General features: G+C 39.8%; 1 protein-coding gene across 4 annotated transcripts in view; it reads left to right on the top strand.

The window, feature by feature from the left end:
* The window catches only part of GABRG2 (gamma-aminobutyric acid type A receptor subunit gamma2), an 88161-nt gene extending 72919 nt beyond the window's left edge, over positions 1–15242 (top strand). Inside the window, exons 7-11 of one of the 4 annotated variants that reach the window (XM_072990282.2) lie at positions 4981–5133; positions 8404–8609; positions 11607–11630; positions 12488–12538; positions 13008–15242. In XM_072990282.2, coding sequence (XP_072846383.1) covers positions 4981–5133; positions 8404–8609; positions 11607–11630; positions 12488–12538; positions 13008–13283 — 710 coding nt within the window. In that variant the 3' untranslated portion in view covers positions 13284–15242. The remainder of the gene's footprint in view (positions 1–4980; positions 5134–8403; positions 8610–11606; positions 11631–12487; positions 12539–13007) is intronic. The other 3 variants (XM_072990284.2, XM_072990283.2, XM_072990285.2) reach the window with 3 other exon arrangements.
* Positions 15243–20156: the final 4914 nt, after the last annotated feature.

The raw sequence follows: 20156 nt of genomic DNA, 5'->3' as shown, positions 1-20156 counted from the left end.
TGAGATGCTGGTGCCTCTCCAGGACTCCCTCCTTGGTTGCAGTCTTATCCCTCCAGAGTATTATTGTCTACTGAAGCCAGGCTGCAACATTTGCATATTATTATTTGCACCTAATTATCACATCTCTACATGCTTTTAAATACATCTCAAACTGGAAGACTAAGATCATCCACACTCTTGTATTTCCAGTTGCCATGAAAGGGTGTGAAAGCTGGAGAGTAGAGAATGTGGACAGGAAAAATGCAGATTCATCTGAAATGTGGTGCTGGAGGAGAGCTTTGTGAATACGTTGGACTGACAGAAGAATGAATATGTGTGTCCTAGAGCAAATGAAGCCTGAACTATCTCTGGAGGCAAACATATTGAAATTGGGGCTGTCCTACTTTGGACAGTAATTCTCGGAAAGGTGCAAGGCAGCAGGAAAAGAAGACCAAATACAAGTTGGATTCACTCCCTTAAGGAAGCCACAGGCTTGAACTTACAAGAGCTGAGCAGGATTGTTGAGGACAGGACATTTTGCAGATCATCATTTCAAAGGGTCACCATAAGTCAGAGGTGACTTGAACTGGAAGAGTGATTCTGCTTAAGATAGTCCTAGGTATCCCTCACAGGACAGAAAGTAGTGCCCATTCTCCATAATACTATATCCAACAGAACAAACACCAACATTTTTGCCTGTACTTTGCCAGCCTGTGAGGCCAATGGACAGAGCTCCTTTCACAGATTTTGGATTAGAAGGGATCCCAAAATATAAATTTGAAGGCAAGAGGTTGAGAACTGAGAACTCTGGCTATCAAGATAACGGAACATGACTTTTCATAATCAGAGTCTTCCATCACAGTCACATAGAGTACAGCTCAGATATATAATTTGCTTAGCTGTTGATTAATCCCAGCAACATTAGAACAGAGGATGGGTAACTTCAGTTCCAGTTTAGTCCACCAGGCTTGCCCATTGATCCCACAGGCCTCATAATGACCTTTCCCCAGATCCTCACTGTTGCAAAGGGGGAGGTTATGAGAGAGTCCATGATTCAATCGCTTTGCTTATTCCTTGCTTTCCAGCTAAGTCAGCTCCCAGGCAAAGCAGCAGCTGAAGGAGGAGTCCTTCAGTTGCTAGTTGTTAGGCTTTCTGTACCCACGGACCAGATTGCCCACAATTAGAGACTGCTGGCCAACCACTGTGTAAAACTGATTTTTCTCTGTAGAACAATTCCCTGGGATTGGCCATCATTTGGAACCATATTAATCTCAATCAAATGAAAACATTGCAATACTTTCTGGCATGCAGAAGAGATCACGTCAGCCCAAGGTTCAGTGTGACACTTGGTTTCCAATTAATTCTGGGTCTCAACAGTTAGAGTGTGCTGTCTGAAAGAAATATTGGAGTGCATGGCCAGAATCCTACTGGTGTATGCACAAGGTTTCTGTAATTTGCCCCTGCTAATTATGGCTAATTGCCAAGGTACAAGGGTGAAGAACCAGACATTCAGTCGAGATATATTCCAGCACATTGACAATTAGCAGCAATATGCTCAGCAAGTTTTTCAAACCTCACCCAAAGACCAATAGGATACTGGCCTATAAAGTATGTGCTTTTAAAACTAGGGCCATACTGTAATCCTATAAGAAGGTGATTGGATACCCAAGCCAAAGTAGATATGCTGGCCTTAAGAAAAATCCCAAAATCCATGTTGTAGTGGTACTTTTATGACCCAACTAAAGGCCAGTTAAAATGCCCACAAAATAATGTACATGCTTTCAAGTTCCCCATAACTTAGAGAAGATGTTAAAAAAGGGAAGGGTAGAGTAGAGGGAAAGAAATTTCAGGGTTCACCCCAACCCCCAGTAGTTTCAGTGCCCCTGAGGTAAGTGTGTTTCCTTTCCATCTTGGGGGCATGCCTGTCCTTTGGCTTGATCTTTGCTTCAGTTGCACCACAGCCATAATCTGTGTTTAGAAACACCACATTTGTGGATTTCCTACAGCCATTTCTTTCTGCAGACCAAGCATGCCTACAAGTGGGGCCTTTGGATGTTTCTACCTTTGGGTGTATTTCTCTCCTCAGCAGATTAACTTCAGTTCCAGTTTAGTCCACCAGACCTGCCCATTGATCCCATAAGCCTCATAATGACGCCCTTAGCTTTCTCCAGATCAACAGATTAGAGCTTCCTTTGCATTCTAGATCCCCAGCAATTAGGTGGTCTTCCTCCCTGGACTGCTCCCTTAGACATGGCCATTGGCTAATAATATGCAAGGGGAAAGTAACCTTCACAAACTCTTTCTCAGAGCTTGGCAAAGTTACTTTTCTGGGCAAATATATCATGGCTTATGCTGGCTGAAGGTTTTAAGTATTTGTAGTCCAAAAGAGTAATTTTTAAGCTCTATCTCATTCACACTACACCACCCCATTACATCACAGGCAGGAGTTAATAAGTCTGTGGGACAAGAAAAATGAAAGGCCATATTCCATACATAAGAGTATTTTCAAAACAATAAAATGATTTAGAGACACACAAGAGCACTGTGACATCCCCCAGATCAAACTAAATGCAGCATTTTGCTGTTAATTTGGACTGAGTTCATCAGAGTGAAGCATAATTATTCCCTACATTGCTTCCGTATCTGAGCAAAAGTCAAGCCTAACTTCATTGCCAAACACTGGGGAGTTTATTATTAAAATAATTTTATTGAGTTAACTTTTGCTGTGTATTCTGATAAAGAACAAGTGTGTGGCTTTATTATGCTTTGTTGTTTTAAGCACAGTCTTTAATCAAGTTACATGGCATCCATATAAATCAAAGAGCATAGCTTTTAGTTGTACAGAACAAGCTGTCACAGCCTGGAAAAATATCTGAGTTATTAATGTTAAGTTTATACTCATCAATTCCTTTTCAGTGATTCCCTGCTGGAGATTTTGCCTTTTGAGGAATGACTTGTGGGTAATGGAACATCTTGGCTCCTCCTTTTCCAAGTTTTATGTGCCACGTGAAGGTGGTTACCATCTGCACATTCATTTGAGATTTAGACAGTGAGATTTTTTCCCCTGGAGGAAATATTTTATAGGCCTGTGCTGTGAAGCTGTTCAGATTGCTCAAGTTTTTAAATGAACAATGAAGTTCTTTTTATTGTGCTGTCACTATTTTATTGCTATTTTTTTACTGACTTTTTAAAAAAATATAATAACGCCACACAATTTTTATTGCTCTTTTCCTGCTTTATGATTGAAGACAACATTATCAATTACATTGCAGATTAAAAGGCAGGCTAAAAAGAATCACTTAAAACACAACACAACCCAGTATAAGTAGTTGCAGCCAGGGGCACATATGGACAGGGAGGAGACAGTTCCTGTCCCAGTCACAAGTCATCCACAATTGCCACAATTGTATCGCCTTCTTTGCAAGTCTTCTCAATTCAGTTTTTATTTTACTTGCTTTATTCATTCATTAGATTTATATCCCACCCATCTTGTGTCAGGGCACTACTCTGGGCAACCGACAACAATTAATGTACCACAACCCAGAGACCTTTGGGTAGTGTGGGCGGCATGTAAATTAAATAAATAAATAAATAAACCCAATATCACTCACAAAAATGTGAACAGAGAAGCCAGAAACATTAAAAACGCAAGGTATCCTCAAAAGCATCATGGGTTAAGAAGTGTGGGGTTTTTGCCTAAATATTCTAAACAAAGAGTGAGAGGAAGAGGGAGAGAGAGAGAGAGAGAGAACTGTATGTTGGCTAATGTAGTAACCTAGCAGACAGCAGAGTTAGTGTGTGTATGTATGCATGCCCACTTGTTTATCTGTGCATCTGAGGCTATTTTTGTTGTGAACATAACACTTCTATTTGTCAAATGTTTTGTATATAATTTATATCTATGTTCCTGGTGATGGCCAGGCATACTCTCTTCTGTTTTTGCTTTTTGCATGAACATACTTTGTTTGTTTATTTGTTTGTTTGTTTGTTTATTAAATGTATACCCCACCCCTCTAGACCATGTCTACTTTGTTGCCTTTCCTGTCTGATAATTGCTCTAAATATATACAAAAGGACAAACTCTTCTGGCACCTTTAAGATGAACAGATCTATTGCAGCACAGATGATCATGGATCTCAAATCTGAGGAAGCAGATTGTAATTCAATGTAAAAATAATTAGTCATTGGTCACAATCAAGTTTATTCTGGCTTGTGGCAACACTTCTCAGGGTTTTCTAAATTTAAAGCATTCAGAAGTGGCTATTCCCTGGGATTGTACTGCTTGTCCAAGACTACGGAGTCTGGCTCTTTTCCTAGGAGACACAGGTTGTCAAGCATTGGCTTTCAGGTCCTCCAGCTCAGTGAGCTATCTGGCCAGTAGCTCATGTTTCACTAAACGTCTTACTCTCAACCTGTTAGTCTTTGTTGAAACAGACACCTATTGGAAGAGACTAAAACAGATGTCTTTGTGTAAGTTGACTTTTAACAAAATGAAGAGCTACCGTACTGAATTAGACCAGTTAGATCAAACTGAAGAGTAGGGCAGTGATGGGCACTGGGTCCTTTATAAGGAGAAAAGTGGGATAAAAATATTTCAAATAAATAAATAGTGAATGAAATATGCATGGAGGAAATTAAAAGGAGCTGAGCAGATGCAGGCTGGCCCATCCTTTTGCTTACAGTACATCAGTTGTGTGCTGAACTGAAGCTAGTACAATCTCACTGCAATTAATGGATCAGTCAACTTCAGTGTATATATACCAGACCTGATGTGCTCTCTTGTAGTTGCTAGTAAGCTAGCTTGCCCTGCCCAAAGAATAAAAGGTGTGGTCAAGTGAAATGCTTTTCTTCAAACAAAAAAACAACACTGTCCTGATCCGAAATATTAACTTATTTTAGTTCCCCAACTGGACATTTATTTGTAAACCCTGGTGCTTCAGTATTGAATAGTAATGTCACTGAACTGTGTCATGTGGTTATTTTATATAACATATTTTTCAGGAGATTATGTGGTCATGGCAGTTTACTTTGATCTTAGCCGAAGGATGGGCTACTTCACCATTCAGACTTACATCCCCTGCACACTCATCGTAGTGTTGTCCTGGGTCTCCTTCTGGATTAATAAGGATGCTGTTCCAGCCAGAACATCTTTGGGTATGTTATTGTTTCTTTGTAATCTGTTACTATCTCAACAGCCCTCTTAAATAGTACCTGTACTCGTAGATCCAAAATGTCATAAATATGGACAATCTTTACCCCATTCCACAGTTCAATGTAATTGTCCAAATGGTAAAGGTTGGTTGATACTTGGCCAGTTGAAAACTGACTGAATCTAAACTCCTCCTAGCCCAAGGATGTTAGGAATTATATACCACTACTGTTGCCCTACTCTGTCTTTTGTGCCAGGATTATGGCTATGTCTTGGCAATATGAGGTTTGAATCTGGAATAACTCAGGTCTTTTCCCATTTTTTGGCACTTCTGCTGACAGATCATAGTCAGCAGAGCAGATTACTCTGTCAGCAGATCTCCAAGGTCAGTTGGCAGAAGATTGCACCAAATCTTAACTGCTTGCATCTGGCACATCTCTGAGTTCAAAGTGGACGGAATATCTCTGATTTAATAGGGCCTAATGACAGAATACTACTACCCATCTACACAACTGGTACATTGATTTTATTTGAGATACTTGCCCAATCCTTACCAAAAACAAAACATACCAAAGTGTCTTTATATTGAGATGATGTTTCAACAGACCTAAAAACTTCCTGTGCCCAGGTTTTCTCATTCAGGAAATTGAGTCACTGTCTATAACTACAGTAATTCTGTGGTGTTAAAAAAGCATTTGACACCTTGATGAAGTCATTACATGTACTGCAGCTTTATTTCCAGTTGAAACAAAAATTTCAGCTTCTTTGGTTCAGATGCCACTGTGTATAGTTGTGGACCTGTCTGTTATAAACATTTCAATATTGGGATACTTCCTGAATGTCAAAGTGGACCCAAGTGAGATGTTTACATGGACCATACATAGATCTTAAATGTAAGGGTATTTGGAAGCTCAGTTAATCAATATTTGTAAATGCTTTGGAGAGGCTAGAAAGAGATGTGTTGCTTGCAAAGACCCAAGGGCACTATTATAATGTATTGCTCACCCTGTCCAGAATCGGTGAGATTTCTCCTGGTGTTTCTCACAGGATTTTCACAGATATATCACAGTTCATGCACAAGCCCTTCTGCCAGCCTGAGTCAGCTGGACGGTATTGCTGTTCATTATGATTCCTGTATACCTCAAGAACTAAGGGGCCTTTTTGTAGGCACTTTCATTACAAAGCAGATAAGTCCTATGCATTGAGTAAAACTGAAACTGCAAAGGGCTGCAGGGGTGATGGGGATGGGGAAATTCATGGAAGCCGTGCCCTCTATGTCCCCACTCCATTCAGAAGTCAACAAGACCTTTGGATGTTTAATGTGACTGGGGAAACCTGCCTCATCAACAGAAATACTCTTGTTGTATGGATTTATTTACATACTTGTTATTCCCTTTCAGGTACCACGTTTTCATTTAAAAGCAGTGTGAATGACCCTCATTGCAGGGAGAATCCTGTACCAAACAGGATTCCCCTTTGCATATAAGAACCTTAAATACATTTAGAGCCCTTTCATACAGCTGCCAAAGGCATGGCCATCAGAAAGATTGTTTGATCCATGTATCGTTGGGAATGCATTTTTAGCTACATCTGAATTTCTTCTTCAAATCAGAGATTTTTTTTAAGCCTTGTGCTTACATTTCAGAAATTCTATTTCTTCAGGCTGTGCATCAAGCAAAATTCTTTCACTCAAAAGAGAAATGCAGCCTAAAAACTCAAACCAGATGAATTTACTAGAATAACAGTAACTGCATCAGAGTTGTCATGAAATTCTGTCATGCCATTGATCACAGCCCTTCCCATACTAGATTACAAGAACTACAAGATGTTTCTAACATAGTTCTGTTTATATAAGAAACACAGCATTACCAAACAAAGGAGATGCACACGTGTTTGCAGGGACGAAGTCTGGATTTCCACCTCAATTACATGGAAAAAGGAATGTAATTTAAAGTGCCAGAGGCAATATTTCTCTTGTTCTTGGGACCTTGAGTAATATCTTGTTAGATAAAAAATCTGTTACTATGAAGAAAATAGGTCTCATGTGTATGCAAAACCACTTTTTGCTCAACAGGGTTGTGGAGGTAGTAGTTCCACCATTTAATCTGCCTAAATAGATAAATTCGTAGAGTATCTGTGCACAAATGACCTTTCAAAATTGTTTGTGTTAGCAGAGAAACTGGGGTGAGGAATAGTTCATCAACTTTCTCTGTGGGAAGTAGAAAAGAGATCTCAGTATGTTTTTAAGAATCCTTTTAAAATAAAAAAAAAACCTGGAAAACTTTAGTTCAGGCCTTGTTATTCTTCAGCACCTTGCTTATAATATGCCTACTTCCTTGTGTGCAGGTATACAGGATGGCAGTGCTAGTATTGTATCATGATTTGTCCTCCAAATTCCCCCATAATTAATTTTCCCATGAAGGATTCAATTTTCTGTTTTATTCCCAGATCTCTTATTAAGTTCATTTTATAATGCTTTTGAGCTCACCATAATATTACAAGGTAGCCAACAGTGTGGAATTTGCCCTCTGCCCTGCCAATAGCACATCTCCTTCTTGTTTTCCCATGCTTCCTGATCCAAAGAAGCTTCCTGGTAGGAATAACTTTATGACACCTTCTCTTGGGCTTCAGATGAAGTGTAAGAAGCTGGGGCAAGGGGACCTACACCATGCCTGGATCAGCGATTATGCCAGTTACTCCTCCTCCCATGTTTTATAGAGATCCACATGCCCTGCATTACCTGTCAGCAGTGTTATTCTATATTAATCATATGCAGATATGGAAGCATTGCTTGCACACATGAAAGTAAACTCCATATTATCTTGTGCAAACATTGAGCGAATAATCATTTTATATTATGTGAAATCAGTATGAAAACTTCTGATCCAGTTTTTATATAACCAATGTAAAAAAAAAGGGGGGGTGAGGTTTCCTAGCTAGCCAAATCTCTCTATCTCTCCCTCTCTGCCCTTTTCTGTGTGCATGTGTAGAAAGGCAGCAGTTTTGCTTTTTTTTTAAAAACCCCTTTGACAGGCTAGAACAGGGAACAAGTAAGATTGTTTCTTTACTCTCATTTTGGTAGCTGGTTGCCCACACTGAGAAAAGAGCTGGCAGCTAACAGTCATTCCACTGCAGAGGTGTTAATTCTCTAATAAATAGTTCAACCCATCTGTTGCATCTTGTGTCTTCATTTGTCTGTGTGTCAGCTTCAGCAGAATTATGATTCTTGCCATAAGTAATCATGTATTTTCTGAACATTTCTATCCCCTCACTAGGTATCACAACCGTCCTGACAATGACCACACTCAGTACAATTGCTCGGAAATCTCTCCCCAAGGTCTCCTATGTGACGGCCATGGATCTCTTTGTATCAGTTTGCTTCATTTTTGTTTTTTCTGCACTGGTGGAGTACGGGACTCTTCATTATTTTGTCAGTAACAGGAAGCCAAGCAAGGATAAAGACAAAAAGAAGAAAAACCCTGTATGTATTTTCTTACTTTACAAATTGATGCCCACATTTTAATTGTGCTTTGCAGAGGAGAAAGTGTTTCTTTGTTGGTAGTTACAATAGAGGCAATAGCCAACTGTGAAAGGTTTGCTGGATGATCAGGAATGGGAAGGGATGAGAATGACTAGTTATTTTGATCCAATTGATGTTCTCACTACTCCAATGAATGGAGACTTTTAAGAGCTGAACTGTGCAGGTGTGCCCACAGTGTATGGAGAATGGACAGATTTGGTTAAGTGTATAGAATAATTCTGGTTGATTGGAATTGGTGGAGCAAGTCAACGGCACAGCAGTGTATGCCTTGTTCTGCTGGCCCTAATCTAAGCCATGCACTGCTTATGGCAGGAGAGTGCACCAAGAACTAACAGCTGGGTGATACTAACATTAGCAACCCCAACTGAGGTAGTTCACAGCTTCTGCCAGGGATGCTTCATTATCCTTTTAAAAGAAAGAGAACCTTTCTCCCTTGATTCTTCAAGCTATATTAAAGATGAAAACAAGGAGAATACATCAGATGAGCTATGTATGTATCTGGTGCCTCTCCCCCTCACCAAAACAGACCTTCAGTCAGGGTGATGGCTGGGGTGTCAGTCTGATCCAGTCTTAAGTTCAAACTATATCAGAGCCATGCAATCTTCTGAACTCTATTCCTCAAATAGGTTCAGGACCTTGGATAGCTCTTTTGAATGACCATCAACTCTAGAATTTCTAAGGGCTTAAAATGGATTGTAAAACTTCCAGTTTATTAATCTGAATTTCCTGTGAATAACTTACCTTCCTTTTATCGGCCTCCATTTTCTTTCTACTCACCGTACTTTCCCCCTTTTTCTCTTTTCTTTATCTGCCATTTACCATTATAGAAGGGGCAGAAACAGGAGGAAACCTATAAACCTCCAGATGTTGATGAAATCATCATACTTTCCAGCATATATCATTGACTGTCCAGTCTAGTAAGAGCTGGTGGGAAGTAAAATCGAACAACATCTGGAGGGCCATAGGTCTGTCAACTGTACTTTCTAGGGTATTATATGAACATACCGCAATTGTCCTGTTAGCAAGTTTATTTACAGATTTGTTAGTGAGTTTCTAGGGAGTTTCCATCTACATAGACCTCGCTTCCTTTGCTTGAGGAGGTCATTGTGATCTGAACAATTGCAAAACATAACCAACAAGTGTTTATCAAAACACATCAGAATTGGAAGAAATAAATTTGTTGACTCTAATTCTCCTGTTTTTTAGGCACTGGGGGGGGGGGAATATTATTTATGGAAGTATTTCAAAAATATTTTCCCTCAACTTTTTCTGACTATTTTAAATCTATTTGAACTATTTGACCAGGATCAATATTGAAGTACACATGGAGCTCCAACTGCAGAAACATGTGTGATGATCTCACACAGTGCTCATTGCACATTACCAGGCACTTTGTCTGCTCACGGGACCAGCTTCCACTGTAGTTCTCTGTGTTTAAATATTGTAGAGTTTATGTTCTCCAGATTTTACAGGAAAGTCTTCTGGGATGAGAGAGGAGAATCTCAGGTAGAGGAATTTTCACACCCTAAGTCTTATGAGCTTTGCACCAGCAGGGCAGACCAGATATGAATGGGCATGGATTTGAGGGAAGAAGCATTCTTTTTCTCTGTCTCTTTTCTTTTGGGCTATTTCTATACATCCTCTCTAGATTCTTTCTGTCATCAGCCCAACTGGCAGGGAAGATGAATACCTGGGAGTGCTCTATTCCATGAGCAGTTGGGGGCCTTTTTGGAAATAGTGAAGCCAAAGCCTTTACTGATCCACCCCAGTATAACCCTTTTGCTATTATCACCGTTGGTGCAACAGAAATGGAGTAACAAAGGCACCATTATGTGCCTGCCAGAGGGAGGCTTGTAAAGGCACAGACGTCCTCTTCTGCAAATCAGCCTCCCTCTCTGCTAAAGGATAGGGGGATTTGTTCTATCCCCTGTCCCCTAGTATGCCCTTCCAGCAACCATTGAAACACAGTTTTAAAGGTCTATTTGTTTTTAAAGTGCTGTAAGTTTTATAAATATTATATCCTACTTATTTTATATGCCTTGAAGTCATTGGTGAAAGGTGACTTATAAATGTTTTAAATAAGTTGTGTTCTTTCCACTTTCCACAACCTATATTGGGAATGATGATGGTGGAACAGCAATGACAGAACATAAATGAAACTGAGGACAGTGTGACTGAGCCCTATAGGAGGGATGGGCAACTTCCAACAAGCATTTTTGTTATATGCGCTCAGACACGCATCTCCAAAATGCCCCAGGGCGAAACTGCCCCAGGCTTCTAGGGGGACATAATTTTCTTTGTACACTTGGGCTTGTTTTAGGCATTGGAATGCCTTAGAAACAGGAAGTGACGACCAGAGGAGTCTACAGTGCAGAGTGTGTTTCTCAGAGGGGAGTGTGATGTGCACTTTGGGGACCAAATTTGGGGATATTCTTTTGGACTTTCTGGGCTCAGAAGGGCTTTGGAGACTTGGGTGGCCACACTCAAGTTTTGGTGGGACATCGTGCACCCTGTGGGATCCTCACCTCATCCCGTTTTATAGACTTGACTGATGGGTGAACACTACTGTGCCTTTTCTTCTAGGAGATAAGAGTCAGCAAATTTATAACTTTTGAATTTTTGACTCACATGGTGATTTGTCTGCATTTGGAAATGCCTCAAATCCCAAGCATCTTATTTACCAACACATCGATCAATGGTTTCTATGGGGCTTTTTAAACCTAGAGGCTTCTTCGCATATTAATCATTTCTGAAGTTCTAACTTAAAAACCAATTCTCTATTCTTAAAGCTGTTTCTCTATCTCTGTTTTTTCAAACTTGATATAGTTTAGAAAAGTATCTTTACTTTATGCTGCTTTTTTGTCTCCTCCCCCACCTTTCTTCCTTTCTTTAATTTAAAAACTCTGATTCTTTTCTTTTCTGTCTACAAAACCAAAGCTTCTTCGGATGTTTTCATTCAAGGTATAATATTTTTGGTATAGAAATCCACTGCATGTGACTGCTGAATTGAACAATTTAGAGCTTCAGTGAAGGCTTATTAGATGTCTATGCATTCTACTTGGAGCAAACTTGCAGTGAAGTAGAATGGCTAATATTTAGAAATGTCCATCTAGTAGATTCAGCAGCCCAAACACTGGTTCACTATTGTTTTGAACTTATGTTAAGTTCAAAGGATTTCAACATTTTTGGATCGCATGCATGAAGAGAGCTTAGTAGTATATCCAAAACATTTGTGTTGCTCTCTTTTTTCAGTTATTCATGGGATCCAAACCAGTGGCACCAGCTACACCGAGAACCCACAATAAACCCTTTTGGAACTCAATAAACTCTTTTGGAATTACAAATTTATTAAAGATGTCTACTGATCTGTTAGATCTCATTGGAATGGTCCTGAAATGGTTCTTACGTTGTCAAGAGTTTTGAAAGGGTATCAGGCGCTTACGTTCAGTGCTGTCACTTGCTCTTAGATATGTTGTCCAAAGGCAGGTAGCTCTATAGTAATGTTAAATATTAATCATTCTGAAATGCGGATGTTCAGTTCTGGGTAAAAAAAAAAAAGATCCACAAAATCAAAGATTAATTAAAATGATAATTATCATTCACATCAAACACGTTTTTATCTTAACCTTAATCATCCACTGTTTTGGGGTGTTAATCATTCAGCAGCTGCTTCATGCAGCATGATCAAAGGATCAAAGAAGTTTGTCAGTAAAACATGATTCAAGCTGTTATATGCGTACAGCTGCTGTATACTGTGTTGGCATTATGGAGCTTTCAAGCTGGTGAACAGTCGTTAACCCAGAGCTGCATGTTTTCAGGAATGCTTAGTACCAGAGAGCATTGTTGAAGATCACCCAACTCATGCTAAGGTAATTTATCTGACAGTATCCTCTTCCCTTTAACAAAGTTTAGATTTCTGCCCAAAGAGAAACACAAAGCATCCATTTTCACGTTTCAACTTCTGTTTTTTTGTTTATGATTTTAATGAAATAAAAATTGGGATTGCCTTCTTGTATCAAGCAGTGCTATCTCAAACAGTCCTGTATTAATAGCTAACAGTGATCCGTGCTCTTTTTCCTATATTCCTATCTGGAATTAAACTGAGCTACTGCTGTTAAGCCAGAAGTGAATTTAGAGTGCAGACGTTGGACTGTTGCTTTGAATAAGTGCAAAATTAAGGATTCATCATTATAACAACACCCCTATGATCTTAAGAATTGCCTTATTCTGGCAATATGTGTTTCATACACCAAATATTATTTGAGAGAAGTAGAATTTTGTAACATAGAGCAAAACATTAATTTTGCCCCTTTTCTTTCTTGCCACTCATTTGCCTAGGCACCGACAATTGATATCCGTCCAAGATCAGCCACAATTCAAATGAACAATGCCACACACCTCCAAGAACGGGATGAAGAATATGGTTATGAGTGTCTTGATGGCAAGGACTGTGCAAGTTTTTTCTGCTGCTTTGAGGATTGCCGAACAGGAGCATGGCGGCACGGAAGAATACATATCCGTATTGCCAAAATGGACTCGTATGCCCGCATATTTTTTCCAACTGCCTTTTGTTTGTTTAATCTCGTTTACTGGGTCTCCTACCTTTACCTGTAAACAATCAGAAAGGAAATCAGTGAAATGAGCCTTATTCTTGAAGTTTATTAGATGGTTTCCTGTATAAATCCACTTAGATGCCATGGTGCAATGGCTATAGTGAACGTGAGGACTGCGACACACATAAACAGATGTTCCTGCAAGTAGGAGCCACACATTCTCTTCTATTTCAGGGAATACTCTGCCCATGCATTATTCCTGCACACACAGAGCATTCTCTGACATGTAGGTCAACCCTAACTCATTAAAACTTCATTAAACACCAGAGTTTCATGGAACTTTGAACAAGTTTACAACACAGTGGTCTGAATTCTTTCGTGCCATAGCCCAATAAATGTCAACTCTCATATCATTTGTCTAAGACGACAGGAAAATTATTGTGTAGTTGAATGCTATCATCCTACATTTTAAGCAATTTGTTACAAACAAAATCAAGTAGCATGTAGAAATCTACCACTGAATTTGGGAGGGACAATGGAGAGAGGACTTACACAAGCTCTTGGAATCTGAGTATTATAATTTCAGTGATTTCAGCAATGACAACAATGAAGACAACAACACAGAACAGATCACTGTTAATGTTGGTGAGAAATGTATGATCTTTGTCCTCTCTGGGCTTTTCTTTTTGAAAGAGTCATCTCTCTCTTCAGAGTAAGGTAAACTAGTCTATGGAGAAAAATAGCTTTTCTTTACACCCAAATAATAGTAACAATAAAATAGAACATTTGGGTTCCCTCTCTAAGAGCACATGTACAAATATTGCTGTAAATATTCCACTACCTTGTATTACCTTGGGTCTACTGCATGAAGATTTTGGGGCTGGGGCTAAATGGAGCAGAGATACCATATACAGTATTATCTTTCATTTTGTTAGCCCTAATTTGGCTATATTAGCAGAAAAATGTGGATCAGAAAAGCTTCTTCTTCATCGTCGTCCTTTTTTTCAGGCATAAATGCCTTTTCCCTCATGCATGAAAAATTTGGGCAGAGAGCACTATCTCTAAGAAGTTAGACAAGATATAAGAGGCTGAACAAAACACCATCATATTGACAGAAGAAATCAGTAAGACCAATCAGTATAGTATCTTAGACTACAGATTAGCTCTGGAGTGTCATTTTATTCCTCACTTTCTATAGCAACTGAACCTGTCATTGCTATGTCCTGCCAGAATGCCAGTGGTCTTTTAAAGCTTTGTTTGCAGCCAACAGATCCTTTCCCATTTTTTACCACTGATAATTTTTACCTGGAATACTTTTGCTGAGATATACTGTCCATCTGAATGAACCAGAACCTAATATAGCTTTGTTTTTTTACAAAGATAGCAAACTTTTGCTTTCCAGGCATTTTCATTTATATCAATATACAAGCCTGCATTTCACCATCTATTTGTTTGCTGATGTCTGTGTTCCTTCTCCCCTGCCCACTCTCTCTGGATCCCTTTGTTATGTTACAGAGTCTGTTGAAAGCTAGCATGCAACTTAGGAGATTGCGGTGAAACAAATGGAGAAACATAAGGGAAAGAGGACAAGTGTCTTTGCTAAAATGCCATTTCCCTGTAGTATGTGCACATCAAAACAACAAGAGCCAGTAGGGTGACTTTTGAAAATCATTCTGTTAGCTGCTGGTTTTAAAACATCTGTGTGATGCTCAGTTATGCAACCTTAAGCACATGTAAATATGACTGACTTTTTTATGGTCACAAACTGTAAACACCAGTTGATCTCAAATAGGTTTGCAACTGGGAATGAGGAATAATCTTTATGTATATTAACTATGGAATTACTGACAGCCAATACAGAGACTTAAGGACAGTTTTCTGATGTCTGTATAGTTTTGGAAATAAAACATGTATAGAAAGGTATAATTGAATTCCTGACCATCAATTGCTCCTTAATGTATTTTAATGAAGAAAATGCACATATCCATAGATTTTTTTTCAATAAAATTGCTGCACTCAAGCTTACAGTAGTTCTTATGCTTGACTTCATTAAAGGCAGACATGCATATAGGGTTGGGTATGGGAGGTGCAGAACTCAAAAAGGGTGCTTTTTTGAACTATAACTTCCAGAATTTCCAGCCAGCATGGCCACTGACTTGCAATTTCTAAAAAAACAATATTTCAGTTACCAAAAATAGCTTCTCACAATTGATGTGTATGATTTGTATCAATGCCTTGGAAAAATGCTTTTTTTAGTTGAAGGACATCATTTGGTTGTTTTTGTTGGAGTTGCCTGTTTCAAAATGATAGGAGTCAAAAGTTACAGCTTCTTAATAAGCAGGACGCTTTAATCTGCCTCTTTGGGTACCTGTCTACTATCATGCATGTGAAATGTCCTGCAGTGGAGCTCTTTATGTCTACAAGTGTTTTTTCTGTCCTGAAAAGGTCAGTACTTAGTTGAGGTTCATGATGAAAACAGAAGTAGCAAGCATTGTTTGTAAAGACTGGAACTAAAATACGGCCAAGATCTAATGGAAAGTGGAGGGAACAAGAAGTAAGGGGTTGGATGTGTAGACTTATCTCGTACACTCGGTTTATGTGTCCCTCCCTGCTTTAAAAGAGTGATTTCAGGCTGTAATTGGAATCTTCTTCATGGCAATAAAATGATAGATGGACAGTTTCCCTGACAAAGCCTTACCAAATCTTCTTGTCCATTGGAAAGTATACCACCTTGGTTTGTGTGAAGCAGCAACAGCAGAATGCAACAAGTCTGTCTTTGCCCCATGTGACCAACTAGCACTCCTTCAAAATATTCCATGAGAGGGGGGGCATGGCAAGCATCCTTGAGCCTTGTTTTGCCTAAGAGCAAAGAGAGATAAATGCGTGGAAGGGATATAGGAATTCATGTAAGCTCTGTCCCCCCCACCCCAAAGTGCACCACCTGGAAGTTGGCAAGATCCAGAAATCATGGGCTGCTGTGGAAATTGGAATGGACTTTGCTTGAAATCCACAAAACTGGCTGGAAGAAGTCTCATTGATTATTCGTAGTGCACAAACATTTGTGTCAAGTATGTCCATTAGTCATTGGCCAAAATCCCATTCTTTAGTGTGTAAATTGCACTATAATAGGCCCACTGAAACAATGGGGATTTGGTGGGTCAATTTGCCTATAAGTTCCATGGATTCAAATGGGCCTATTTTAAGGGCCTATTTTAAGTAAGGGTTTTTTTCGCATATTAGGTCACAACTATAGATATCTGTATGAGATATCTGTGAGAAGTACAATCCTATGCACGGCCTGTGATAGGACTGGACCCAGGTTTGGAGATAAAATTATTTCCAGACATTCCTCCTCGAGCCTTTCTTAATGAGTCTACTCCAACACAAATCATAGCTCAGAAAAGATTTCAATGTTCCTTATTAATGTGATAGATGGTCAGTTTTCTGTCAGTTTACTTTTTAGCCATGCAGTAGAAATACATACAATCTGCAGAGGCATTCGGCAGTTCAGAATACCAGTTCTTCAGTGATTTATCTCAAGCTCAGAGGTTTTTCCTCCACAAGCCTTTAATTGGAAACACCAGGGTTTACACTTGGAAATGTAGAAGGGCATATTACATGCTGGTCCACAGGAAGAAAACACAGACTATTCTGCAGCCCATGATGAAGACTTTGTGTGACAATTTGCAGGCAAAATTGCTCAGATCCACTCTGACTTGGCATTGACACAGATCCTATGAATGTAATTTTGGCCCTTACTTGCCCTGTGTTGATGGTTAAGTTTCAGGTTTTGCAGCTTGAAGATGTGGACAGGACTCTCGGAAAGGTGAAGGCAACCACATGTCCATTGGACCCTTGCTGTTCCTGGCTTATAAAAGCTGCCAGAGGAGGGGTGAATGCTTCTTTGCAGCACGGTAGGATCCCAGCATGCTTAAAAGAGGCAGTAGTAAGACAAGTGCTGAAAAAGCCCTCCTCAGATCCCAATGTATGTAATAATTACCAGTGAGTCTCTAATGTTCAATTCTTGGGCAAAGTAGTGTGTTATGGCTTCACACCTCTTCTCTCCTGTACTCCCTAGGATGGTTGCCATCGGATAGTCAAGTCCAGCTAAGGCAGGCAAAGTGCTGTTCTACAGTTCCTCAGCTTTATACTTTTCAATAAAATGCCCTTTCTTCTGATCCTTCATTTGTCAACATACTTCAACTTTTGAGTTTTAATTGCTGTTTCTGAATGTTACTGAGTTAGTTGTGAGCTGTTAGGTGGATGACTGAAATTGCATGGCTTCAGATGTGCCTCGCACTTATCTCTCTGAATTGGCCTTGTGAAAATATGGTCTCTTCTACAGTTTGAATACAGAAGGCCTTCAGTTCATTCTGTATGGTTTCCAGATAATATTCATAATCTGGAAACCATACAGAGTGAACTGAAGGTCTTCTGCATGCAAACTTGGTAGTGCTGTAGAAGAGATGGGGAATGTGTAGGGTGATGAGGGAAGCTACTGGCCAACAATGTCTGGAGGGCCAAACTTATCGCATCCGTAGTACAGATAATACTGAACTAGAAGTATTTCCCACAGGGTTCCCAGTGTGGTGTAGTGGATGGACTAGGATTCTGGAGAACAAGGTTGAAATGCCCACTTGACCACGGAAACGGGCTGGGGGAGTGGACCTGGTAAAACCACTCCTTAAATATCTCACCTTGAAAACCCTATTAGGGTGGCTATGAGTTGGTTCCAACTTGACAGCTTGTAGCAAGCACAGAAGAACTAATGGTGTTGATGTTGATTAGTAGAAAGCTATTTTCTGTCACCTTTCTTGTTTTGTTAAGAAAAAGGAAGGTATGGGTAGAGAGCCATAATACAGTAAGTTCATTTTGAAATACAGAGTATTTCTCCCTCTCAAGGGACTTCAGATCATTAACTTTGTGGCTGCTGGCAGCCCAGGTGACTACTCATGAGTAAGTGATAACAGTGCAGCCATTTGACAGGTGATAGCAAGCAGTGTAAGTGACAAAACTTTTTGTTAAACAGGTGCAGCTGTGCAGTGGCATTCTTTTGCTCAGTGTAAAGTAATGAGGCTTGGCTTAAAATGTATGGCTTCATGACAAGACCCTCAGGATGTAATAAAAAGTCTGTAATTCTGTTCTAATGAGCACACCATCATATGTCACAGCTGCATGCTCAGAAAATGAGAGGGGCAGCAAAGGGGAGTGAGAGAGAGAGAGAGAGAGTTCACTTCATTTACCAAGGCTATGCACCTCTGTGTTAAAATGCATATTAAATGGGGTCAATGGAGCAAACATAACACAAATTTTGAAATTGTTGTTAGGTGGGGGGGTGTCTTTCATTTTTATAATTTATTGTTGTGTGTGTCACATACGTATTGTCTTTGTGCTGTGCATTATTCTGGGTCTGTTTGAAAAGAAGAATAGCATATAAATGAAAATAAAGGTTACAAAAATATTTAGCAGTATGGTAAAATAGCAAGAACCTTTACCAGGTTAATGAGGCTACAGACCTATATCCATTAACTTGGAGGCAAGTCTTGCTGGCTTCAGTGACATTTATGTGACAGTGAATATGTTTTAGCTCCGTGCTTCCCCACTTAAAATCCATGCCTCTTTTCATAAACATGAACATCTTGCGCTCCTCCTGTCTAACTTGTCTCCTCCAATCATTTCATTTGGAATTTGAAATATATTCCTAAAACCACACTGAAGCATTTGTAAATACAGCAAGGAAAGAAACACTATTTTCAAGATTTTTTTTTTACATCAGGTACAGCATAACCAAAGACATAGGAAGATACAGAGAAGGTGTTAGGTTCACTGCTGCAAGCTGTGAATGTGTGGGAGGTGTATTTCATTTTACATCTGTTTTGTGGCCTTTCTGTGGGCTCTTCTTTTATTTTGGGAATCTTATGGGTATGAGGGATACTCAGTGTAGTGTAGTAGGTAGAGTGACAGATTAGGACTCTGAAGGCCTGGGTTTGAATATGTACGTGCTCAGCCATGGAAACTCACTCGGGGTATTGATTGGTCCTTAAATATCTCCATTACTTTGAAGGTAACTATAGGGTCACTATATTTCCAACTTGTTGGCACTTTCTTTCTTTCTTTCTTTCTTTCTTTCTTTCTTTCTTTCTTTCTTTCTTTCTTTCTTTCTTTCTTTCTTTCTTTCTTTCTTTCTTTCTTTCTTTCTTCTTTTTTTGGATGTTTCTGTTTCAGTTTCCTGTTTTTCTGGCACTAAAAAAATCCTGGCAGGCAAGGAGAGAAAGGAGGAACACTGAGGCTGGGAGAAGGGCTTTGTGGCAAGGCAATGGCTTGGAAATGACCATGGTGGTGGTGGAGGACATAGAGAGCAGCAGAGAGGAAATGACAGGAGAGCTGAGAGAAGAATGAATGGCTGTTGAAAGGAGGCAGTGCTAGGTACTGGAGGGGAAGAACAGAGCCTGTGGCCAGGAGGGAATCACAGGAGTGTGCATGGGTGATGGGAGAATTGGGTTTTGCAGCAACAGTTCCATGCTGCAACAGTAGAGCTTGGGAAAATTAATTTTTGAGACCACGAACCCCAGAATACTGCAGCCAACATGCATAACTGGGCTGAGGGGGCTCCCCATGGACACTCCATCTTTCTGTTCATAGAACTCATTGTCCCACTGAAAGTAGCTGGTCATTAGGTGGTGTTGGAAAAGGGCCTTGATGTCTTCTGGAAGTCCAGTTAGAGTAAACTTCTACATGGAACATTTCGAAATACAGGCCCTGGCTTCAGCACCCTTCGCACCCACAGTCTGGTTCTGATACGTGGATGACACCTTCGCAATTTGGAACCACGGTGAAGAAAAACTGGAAGAATTTCTAAACAATCTCAATAGCATCTACCCAAATATACAATTCACCGTGGAAAAAGAAATAGAGGGCCAACTCCCTTTCTTAG

This window comes from Pogona vitticeps, chromosome 2 (assembly GCF_051106095.1).
Source record: "Pogona vitticeps strain Pit_001003342236 chromosome 2, PviZW2.1, whole genome shotgun sequence".
In the NCBI taxonomy this organism is placed as follows: domain Eukaryota; kingdom Metazoa; phylum Chordata; class Lepidosauria; order Squamata; family Agamidae; genus Pogona; species Pogona vitticeps.
The sequence above is the reverse complement of the archived record's forward strand: the minus strand, read 5'-3'. Positions and strand labels throughout refer to the sequence as shown.